The 10,669-nt window shown below is 42.8% G+C and overlaps 1 protein-coding gene across 3 annotated transcripts in view; it reads left to right on the top strand.

Moving 5' to 3' along the window:
- The first annotated feature begins 935 nt into the window (after positions 1-935).
- Positions 936-10,669, top strand: part of LOC140999631 (serine/threonine-protein kinase WNK2) — a 46,399-nt gene continuing 36,665 nt past the window's right edge. For all 3 annotated transcript variants that reach the window (XM_073470132.1, XM_073470131.1, XM_073470130.1), the window contains exons 1-2: positions 936-1,069; positions 1,946-2,774. In XM_073470132.1, the coding sequence (XP_073326233.1) occupies positions 2,127-2,774 (648 nt within the window). In that variant the 5' untranslated portion in view covers positions 936-1,069; positions 1,946-2,126. The remainder of the gene's footprint in view (positions 1,070-1,945; positions 2,775-10,669) is intronic.

The following is a 10,669-nucleotide window of genomic DNA, read 5'->3' as shown; positions in this document are numbered from 1 at the left end:
TTTTAACATAGGTCTTAAAACATATTAAAACACACACACACACACATCTGTACTGTATATATACTATATAGTAGGGGTAGACCGATTATATGTTGGGCCAATTATTGGGGCCGATATTCAGCTCTGTTAGTGGTGACCACTCTGTGCTCTCAGTGTCCACACTATCCAATGTCACGAGCACCAGCCGATCAGCTCTGAATATTCTGAATTTGCTTGCTGAAGTTATCAAATAAATGAAGTGGAGTGAAAGTATTAAGTAGCAGAAGATGGAAAAAAACATATCATCATACAGCATCATTTTCTTCTTTCCTGCTTCACCCACTTAGTGCAGTGCATCTGGGGCTTGTGTTTAGTTTTATGTTGCAGCACGTGTTACTGTTATGTATATCTCGAAAAAATAAACAAAACTAAACGCAGAATCGACCTGCTTCTAAATCATATACAAAAAGTGGCTTCATATAACTTACCTCAGTCTCTCTCCCCCTGTTGCTGCTGCTGATGTTCATTATCCTCCCATGCGTATTCTCCACTGCACCTGAGCTGCGGGGTGCAGCTCTGAGAAACTGAGCTGCTTGGTGTCATGTTGTAGGAGAGGAGAAGACTGGACCTGCGAGCATACAGCCTGCTTAACAGAGCAGCAGACACACCTGCAGTCATTCTCTCTATTTTTATTGTGTGCAACAAAAAACAGTCCATGTTATTTTATTTTTTTGGTTCAATGATGTGCAGCAAGCTGTTGAGCAGTGAGTGAGGAGCAGGGAGAGAGACATGTGATTGGATGAGTTGTTGAAGGGCGTGAAAGAAAATTTCACAGACGATAATAAGCGAGGGATTGTGTCTTAACCGCTTTGTCTTTGATGCCAGACAGTCTTTGTTGGTCTTTTCGTGTCAGATATGTGTCACACTCGGACGGTACAGCAGCAGCAGCAGCAGCAGCATAGGCTCACCGCGGTGCCCCAGCGTGCTGCGTTATTGGCCGGTCCCTCCAGTCGCTACCAGGGGCGTGGAACCGAGCGAGCTGAATGGGAAACACATTGGCGTGCCTCACCGCTGCCGTACTAACCTAAAGGTGGGAGAGACGATGACAAGCGAAAACAGTTGTCCTCGTCAATTGGCGTTGACTGCCGAGGGGACGACAGGAGAGCTAAAATCTCCCTCGTTTTAAAGCGGTCCGACTGGTCTTTAACTACACGCCCCGCATTCAGCAGGCACGAAGCAGCAGCAGCAGCAGCAGCAGCAGCCGCGGGGAGACGCGGCATCGTTAGCTACAGTATCCGCAACCGACAGGAGGGATGCGAGGACTTGAAAGGAGATAAATACGTTTTTTTTTTTTTTTTTTACCCCCTTCTCCCGTCAGGATGGGTTCTGTGTTCGTTTAGCAAAGGACCGAGTTGAATTTGGATTTCTTTGGGTAGCGCGAAAATGAGGATAAAATGCAGACAGGGCGTTTTAAAGTCCACCTTTCAGCCGTTGACACTCGGCTAACGTTAGCGAGGTTCTTCTAACACTGGACCCGGCGGGTCCGCCCGGGTCGCTCACGTGAGTTTAGCCGAGGTTTAGTCGGTTTTCTCCGGGGTTTTTTTTTCTTTTCTTAAAAAAAGACAAGGTAAGTCCCATTTTGCTTCACTGTAACTGTGATAAAATGTTTTTTTCAACACTAGCAAACCTTTTCAAACCGTCCAAACGTCAGTTCTGAATTAGCGAACTTAACGTCAACTTGTGTCGTCAAAGCCAGTTTGCTAGTTTCTCGATAATGGCTTCTGCTAACAATGTGTTTTTTAAACTCCTGGGCTCGTCTGTTCATCCACCTGCTTTCACTGACATCAACTAACTCAAACTCCGTCGTGACTCACGCCCATTAAACCAATGTTATAGCTTCAGCTTTGCCCTCCAGAGCTGGAAATGCTGTGTTTTGTTTCACTAACTGGCAACATTTCTTTTGCAGCTCTTGATATCGGATGAAATCTCGTCTGTGTCATCCATCCCGGTGTTGTTAGGGGCCTCTGCTGGCAAACTGCGTCACCGAGTGGGCGCTGCAGGTATTCATCGCTAAAATCTGCATGTTGGGAAGTCTAGCCATGGCACGAATGACCTGGAAACCAAAGTGACTGAACTTGTAACTCGCCATGGAGCCGGAGGCCAATTCAAACTCCGAGCCCCACCAAGAACTGAAATACCCATCTGTACCCAACTCTCAGCGCGAACTGGCCGTGAATATGTATGAGGCCATGGCTGATGGGAATGTCAATCTTGTGGACTCAGTAGTGAGAGGTGGGAGTGACCCCAGTGCATATCCTTCCTCCAGCTATCAGAGGAATGTGCATCAGAGATTCATCAGGAGAAGTCTGTGGTTCTCGGACACAGATGAGCAGGCATACGAACCACCAGAGTGCGATAACAGGAGTAAGATCCTTAACATAAACTTGCGGACAATAGTGGACAGGACACGGGGGACTAGTTGCGGGATACAGGAAGGCTCGAGCACTGAAAGTCAAGGTGGGCAGAAAGACAGTGCAACAGAGAGTGCCAGTGCCGATGAGGAGAAGGAGAAAGGTGGGGATGCATTAAATCTTACATGCACTGATGCTGGGAAAGCTGCTATCAAGGCTGCCAGTGAGGAGAACGAGGAGGAGGCAGAGATGAAAGCGGTCTCCACATCTCCAGGAGGAAGATTCCTCAAATTTGACATCGAGCTGGGGAGAGGTTCCTTCAAGACGGTCTACAAAGGCCTGGATACTGAGACCTGGGTAGAAGTTGCCTGGTGTGAGCTGCAGGTAAAAAAAAACTCAAACTCTCTGACACCCAGATATAGCAACTGATATCAGGAAGCTTCATATACAACCATTTCTTTCTAATACTTAGACTTGCAGGTAGGCACGGGAGACACTTTCAAACAATGATCTAGTTTAATGATAACTGTCTTCACATTTTTTGCTCCTTATAAGAATTAAGTTCCTTTTCACTCAGTGATTTACAGTATATTACTGGAGAAATGCCTGACACACACAGGAAGCACTCTCTCTGTGCTCCCCTCTCTGTCAGTGAAGGTTCACACATCACCATGGTGTAATGGCGATGTCTTCAGGGAGCTATCAATCAGCCAGAGTGTCACGAGAGACTCCACTAAGTTGCAAATGGGTTACCACTAAGTTTTAAATGGTTTACACGGGAAAAGTGATTGACAAGCGTTAGCTGCTGACGTGGAGACACATCCCACCACTGAAGTATGGCGATCAGCAGTTTTGGAAATGCACAAGGAGAGTCTATCTTGTCTTGCATTACACAGACAGAGGAAAATCGCCAGCTTAGACTGTGCAAAGGTATTAACTAATTATTTCCGTCCTTTGGAGACTGCAGCGGAGATTATCTCTCTCTCCCTCTCTCTCCCAGGAGGCTTAAGGGGGACTACAGTAAGCATGACTGGCCCCCTCAAAGAAGGAAAACTTGCACTGTGATTTGCTATTCTTTCACCATTCAGATTAAAATTATCAAGCATTCATTTCCAACTGTTTTCATTCAACCGTCTTTTTGCTGGAGTCATTTGCCCAGCTGATGATGACGGCAGAGTTATTAGATGGGACAGTGCATGTGATGGTTGTGTGTGCTGTTGTCCCAGCAGTGTGTCTGCATGCTATGAGCCGTGCTACTCCCAAACTCCCTCCCTCTGTGCAACAGGAGGTAGGCAGACAGGAAGCAGCTGAAGTGCGCTGTAGCATGCTGGGAACCGTGTGGCGGTCCTGTGGCCTCAATGAATACTAATGCCTAGGGTACTGAAAACATGCTGCATCAGTAACCTGAGAGACTAAAGAATGCAAACTGTTTGATGCAATGAATTAGCTAAATCTGTTTTGTAAGACGAGCGTCACAAGGCAGTGACACATCTCGCTGGATACAGGAGATAACATGCCATTGGCTGGCAAGTAGTAAAGATATAGCAGAGCTGAGAAACAGGATGACTTCACTTGGATGATGATGATGTCATGCAGACTGATGGTAGTGAGCGAGCAATCCTACATCTCCCTTAACTTGACAACACTGAGCTTGAATTGGACTCAGAAGATAAAAGGATGCAGAACCGGAAGCAATTTACTGTTTTTTATTCTCCCCTTGTGACACATCAAAACTCCCTCTAGTGGACAGTGAATAATAGATGTTAAGCAGTCACCATACAAATGGTCCTTTCTCACAATCATGTTCTCATCTCGGCACTGTCATATATTGTAGCTTTGAGCTGACACGCTTTGACTAAAACAGTTGAAAAAAGAAAATACTACAATGATCTGATCAATGTGTTTCATCAGGAAGCTCTCTGGCTCATTAACTTACTGAGTGGATCAGAACCATTAATTGTGCCTGAGTCAATAATTTCTCATGTGGTTCCTTCTTCCGATGATCAGAATCGCTTGTGATCTTGTACAGTGAGTTGAACCATCTAAGTGGTTTATGACATGCAGTTAAATGTTAAACTATTAGACAAATAAAGTGTGGCTAACTAAGAGTGTTAATTAACCAAAGAAAACAGATTTTCGACTGTGTTTTGTTGTGTTTTCATAATTGAGACTCTTCTACTTGCTCCATTACATTACAATAGGACTGCAACTAAAGTCTAATTTCCCATAGTCTCAGTTGATGTCTTCATATGACAGCTGCTGCACCTAGTTGTTCAAAAAAAATTCAGAAATATTATGCCCTCAATGTTTTTCCCCATGGTTGAATAATGTATTTAATTCCAGCATCGTGACATCATGATGTCGTCATCATCAACACTGTTATAGACCATAAATTGAGAAAATAAATTGCTGATTTGATAGATGAATAAAATAAAGCCCTCCTTCAGATGCACCTTCTAGCCAAGAAGTTATTCACTTTACTATTATAAAAGACCAATAGATCATTCACATTTGAGAAGCTAGAATTGGGGAGTTTTGGTGTTTTTGCATAAAAATGACAATCGGTTAATTAAAATTTGCAGATTAATTGTCAAAAGTTGTTTAATCAACTAATCCAGTGTTTTTCCATTCTAGTCTTGATGGTGAACTGTCCTGTATGTTAAAGATGTTTCCCTGCTCACAACTCTCCTGATTGAAACGAACAGTTGGCACCATTTCAGAAATCATCTCTGTCCTACAACGCACCTGAAACGCATATCTCATGGCCATGAACGTGCACTGAGCATCCGCATACCGTTCTAAACAGGAAGGAGGTTGTATTCTCCGATTGGTTGCTTGCATCTTCATGGATAATTTGTCAGCAAAAAATTGTAAACATCCATTTTGTCTCTCTTTTCTGTCATCACTGACTGATGCAACACTGAAAACCGTGTTTCTGAATATCTTCTCCCTGGCTGGAGTTTTCTAAAAGCTCTGTTTTCAGTGGCCTGAAATACTGTTAATGCGGGTACAAAAAGCCAAAATGCACAGAAAAAGCATTATTTTAAGATGTACCTGTGTTTGTGTGGAACGGCCTAAAACAGGCCACCAGGACCAGGATTGAAAAAACACTGGACTAATCATTTTAGTGCTGGTCATTTTGTACATTTCAATGTATGTTTAAGTAACTTCAGCACATAAATCCACAACCAAAGAGCATTTAATGTTAAGTGATTTGGACAAGGATTAGAGTTGCTTTATTGTGTGATGTTGTACACTGAACATATCCTAAAGCTGAGTAGGTGTACTAAGCTCAGCCAGCGGACTCTTCATCTTAGTGCAGCAAATTAGATGTTTTATTGACTTTCTTAATGAGATGTTTGAAGTTTGTAGCTTCAGTGGGAATTACTAGCATGCATAATGTTGTTTTGTTGCATGTAAAAAGTATCTGTAAAGAAGAACGTGGTCTGAGCCAAGAACGTGGTCTGAGCCAAGAACCTACGCTGCCCACAATCACGCCAGATCACTTGGTCATATTCAATAGCAATAGTGCAAATACAGTTATCAACTACTCTTAAGACTGCCCACAAACTATTGGAGATTTTATGGCTGTGTTAAGCATATTTCCTTTTTAGTGTCACATGTAGATGATGCCAGCTTTGCCTTGTTGAGGAAGCTGTAGTGCAAGACAGAGGAGCTCTCTGTGAAAGAGATATGACTCTGTGATTTTCCACTGTTTCCCCTTCTTCCAGTGGTCACATGGCTTTCTTGCCTAGAAATTTTAATCTGGTCCTGTGTTTATTCTCTGCCTCTCTCACTCCCCTGCCCCTTTCCTCCCATGCCCATCTCCCCCACATCTCTCTTTTCATGCCAAGCTGCTGGCATAACACAGATGGCCGTGGCTCAGGCAAGGATGTTAATCTGAGAGAAAGATGCCTGTTGTGAGGTTTTCATTGTTGAGAGGAAACACTTCTTGTGTTTCTATTTGCCTCATTCTATCCTTGCTCACTGGAATTTATTTTTTAAACTTTGGAAACTTCCCATTTCTGCCAATTGTGGCTCTGTGTATAGATCTTTATCTCGGTGTTGAATGCTGTCCGCACACTTGCAGACACCAAGTTTACTTCTGGCTTTGTGCAGACTTCTCTGTGGTATTTGGCAGTGAGATTGTTGTTCTGTAGATTAAATCGGGTTCTTGGCTAGTGAATGCAAAGCTAGCAATGATACCATGACAGTGATATGTGTTTGCTAGAGATTTGGCAGTTCTTAATCCAAACAAACCCAGCAAAAGACACCATGAGTCACTGGGTCAACATCTTGGTCCCAAGCAGTGGGTTTGGCTGTAATGATAGATTAGATTGTGCCATGTTAGAGGATGTTAATGTGTTTTTGTGCGTAGTTATGACCGTCTCTTATGATTAACATGTACAGTGCTAACATCAACAACCCCTTCTTGACTGCTCAGATGGCCGAAGGAAAACAACTTGAAGATGCTCAAGTGGGTCATTGGTTACACCCCATTTGGCATTAAGGGGCCCAGGGAATCAAGGAGCAGCCAGACCCAGTGGCTGTAGCTAACAATGCCTTGTCAGCCTCATCTTCAGGCATGCCTTAGCTTCCATGTCAGTCAGCCAACCGAAGACCCTGAGGGAAGGAGGACAAGTCTGTTAGAGCCACAGCAATGCAGCCTGTGGTATAGCTCCAACAGGCTTCTTGGAAAGAGGCTAGTTAATGGAACATAGATCTAATACATAGGAGACAGCTCAGAGTTGAAAAAGCAGAGCATGTCTGTCTTGACTGTTAAAACACAGTTTACAGTTTTTAGTCATTTAGTCTCACAGTTTTTAAAGGGGAAGGATGTTAGGGAATACATCTTCCAAAATTGGCTTTTATCTTAAACTAATTTATGCTTTGTGCAGCCAATTGTCTCATGTCTTGTTTAGCAGTGCCCAATTGGGACACACATATGCACACACCCTACTTTGTGAATTATGTGAAGTGGTCAAACTGTGAAATTTAGTGTGGCTGTCTCTGCACATGACTGTTTGTTATAATATTATAGTAGTGTTATTGTCTTCATAATCATACAGGATTTAGTGAGCAACCTGTAGTTACCCTTGAACTGATGAAGATTTAACTAAATAGCCTTTGACCTCCCTCATCCCTCCCCCAGCAATAGAAAGTGTCACAACAGCTCATTAGGACTAGTAATCCCTTTTGGAATTTAAGATGGTTATTTGTATGAACAAATCTAGAGCACCTCTGCATCCTGCTAAGGCCTCCTGCTTATGCTCTGTGGTATGAAGACAAGGGTTACTTTTAACACACTCTAGATGACCTCTGCATCACTAAGCTATTTACGTAATAATGAATGCACAACAAACTGCCACACAGTAGCACTTGTGTTTTAAGTCTAACTGTGAACTGTTAAGATTTGGTTTGACATCTCATTTTCATATGTAAAGCCTTCTTAAGGAAACCTGAGAAGGCTAAATTCCCATGCAGAGTTCTTGTCAAATTTATAGTGGAGCCATAAAAAGTATACTAACTGGAAACTTAACAAATTGGCATGGTTCATTCACAGCCCTGGAGCGGATGATTTAAACTGCCTAGATCATCATTGGTACCCATCTACAGGGCATTAGTGATATCGGTGAGGTATAGTAGTATTTGCTGCTGTACTACCAGAGTGTGAAGCAGCTTCTTTCCTCAGGCTGTGAGACTCCTTAACTCATCCTCTGCAATCCCCCATAAAACAATAGTTCTTCTTGTGTAGCAGAAAGGACTACATCTTGCATTTTGTTGTTCAACAGAATGACAAATTAAACAAGAATCTTATGTTCAAGGACTTTTTACTGTTTAGCTTAAAATCACTGTTTATATTGTATTATTATATATATTGTATGTATATTTTGTACATTTTGTGCATTTATCTGGGGGTTTTCAGTGTGTGTGTTGCAGTTTTTTCCCCCTGGCTGATAATGAGGCAAAGGCGGTACCAAAGGTGTGGCCTACTGAACTCAGTTGTCCTATGTTACATATCCTGTGAAACCTAACAAATTAGCGTAATTTTTTTCTGATTTTAGTGGGCAGCACCGTAAGCTACCACACACTGCTGCTATGCTGTCTTTTTAGCACAGTAGTTGCAGTCACAGTTGGAAGTGAAACATTCTTTGAAATTGGTTTTATTATTGATAATCTGGTCGGGTTATGGTAAAGGTTCTTTGGACAAGAAAGAGGTTTGCCTTTATATTCTCTTGCTTTTGTGTATACCATGCAGTGTTTAGTCTGGGTCAGGGTATTATGCTGAATCAAGGCTGTCTCTTTGGCTCTGTGCCCCCACACTGCAGCGGCTGATAAAACTATCAAGGGAAGAGGGTTACCCCAGGTCGTCCAGTTTGGCTGAGGACATCTCTTCCTAAAGCACCACTCTTCTCTGTCTTGTCTTGGCTCCAACCCTCATCATTGGTGATGTGCAAGACTGCCCACCCTCTACACTCTCACTTTCTGGCTAGCACCAGTCCATGCTGGCTTCATTAGGCTTTAGTCATTTACATGGGCATTGGGCAGAGTTGTGAGTATTTGTCTCAAGTTCAGTTCAGTGCCACCCTGGGTATCATAGCACCACAGGTATTCATAGCTAGCTGTATTAGCTTCCGTATGGTTTTTACAATGGGTCTGAGTATCTGTGTATCTGGGCAGGAGTGTGTGTTGAGGATGTCAGCACCAGCTGTTGGGCCTCGAGTTCTGCTGGAAACACTGGTTAACGCTGCCCCCTGCCCGCTGAGAAGCCTTGTCAATAAATGAAAAGGCTAAGGGAACATGGCCGATTTTACACGGAGTAACAATAAAGAATAATTGATGTCAGTGAATATTATATGTCAGTATTAATAGTCAGCTGACCATCTAATTAAGCAACTAATAGTTTCAGCACTACTGAAGCAGAGTATCAAGGAGACAAATGTTAATTTGGGTACATTGAATCTCACTGACTTCCCCTGTTCTCAGGCCCTGCACATTACTAGAGGGAGGTTAATGGGTTTGTTTGCTGTGCATCAGATGGAAAACCCAGGTTTCCCCAGAATGTTTTGCCGAGTTGGTTAGCCACTCATATTTTGGGTTAGGCTCTGGACATCTTGTAATCAATTAAGTCAGTAGATGACAGCCTAAACAGTAATCACACTTGTTGAATATGTGGCATTTACTGTGAAATAGTCTCTCTGCTTTTTATGACTCTGCGCCAGCGACAGCTGTGGCCGGAGGCATTATGTTTTCGAGTTGTCCTTCCGTTCATTTGTCCACACCGCTGTCCCTTCCATTCTGGTGAACGCTATATGTCAGGAATGCCTTGAGGGACTTTGTTCAAATGTGGTATAAACGTTTTCTTGGACTCGAGGATGAAGTGATAAGATTTTAGTGGTCAAGAGGTCACTGTGACCAATGCGTCCTATTTTTGTGAAAACATTATCTCAGTAACGCCTGGAGGGAATTTCTTCAAACATGGCACAAACGTCCACTCAGACTCAAGGATGAACTGATTAGAATTTGGAGATCAGGGTCCCTGTGACCTCACCAACCACGTTTTTGGCCATAACCCTCCAATTAATTCATACGCTAATTATGACAACATTTCACACAAATGTCTAATAGGATAAAATGATTAAGTGATGACGTTTTATATCTAAAAGCTTAATGGTCAACTACAATGTGAAATCGTAATGTTTTGCAAAAACACTTTCCTGGCCATTATTCAATGCAATAACTGAGGGACAGAAGATAACATTGTGACCATACTTCAAATTTGGTTGTTGCTGAGACTCATCTTGGGTGCCCACTTTGAAACTGTGGTGACACATTATGTAGAAGTTCTGTGCTGCCAGGTTGAACATGTGTTTGAAGCATCCATTTTGTAGAACTTGTAGCTTCTTTGTGTTCAGACATACAGCAGTCATCCACCAGTACCTACCAAGTACCAGTACCAAGTACATTGGTTGTGCTGATGTAGTCTCCAAGTGAAGACGGCATGTTTTTGCTCGAAATTATTCACTGTTATTCACATCACAATAGTTATATCTTCCATTTTGCCAACTGTAACTTGACTGGTGCGCAGAGGCATACAACCATGAGATGGAAACATGGAACCGGCTCTCTTTGTCTCTTTCTCTGTTTCACTGTGACTCTAGTTTTAGAAGATTGGAGCCCAGCCAATGCACTGGCAGGCACGTATCACTAGCAGATACATTGGCTTTAGTGCTGAAAAGATTAGTCAATTACTCAATTAGTGTAATCAAATCGCAACC

This window comes from Pagrus major, chromosome 7, assembly GCF_040436345.1.
Source record: "Pagrus major chromosome 7, Pma_NU_1.0".
Classification (NCBI taxonomy): Eukaryota; Metazoa; Chordata; class Actinopteri; order Spariformes; family Sparidae; genus Pagrus; species Pagrus major.
Note: the sequence above shows the minus strand (reverse complement) of the source record. Positions and strands in the feature narration are given on the sequence as shown.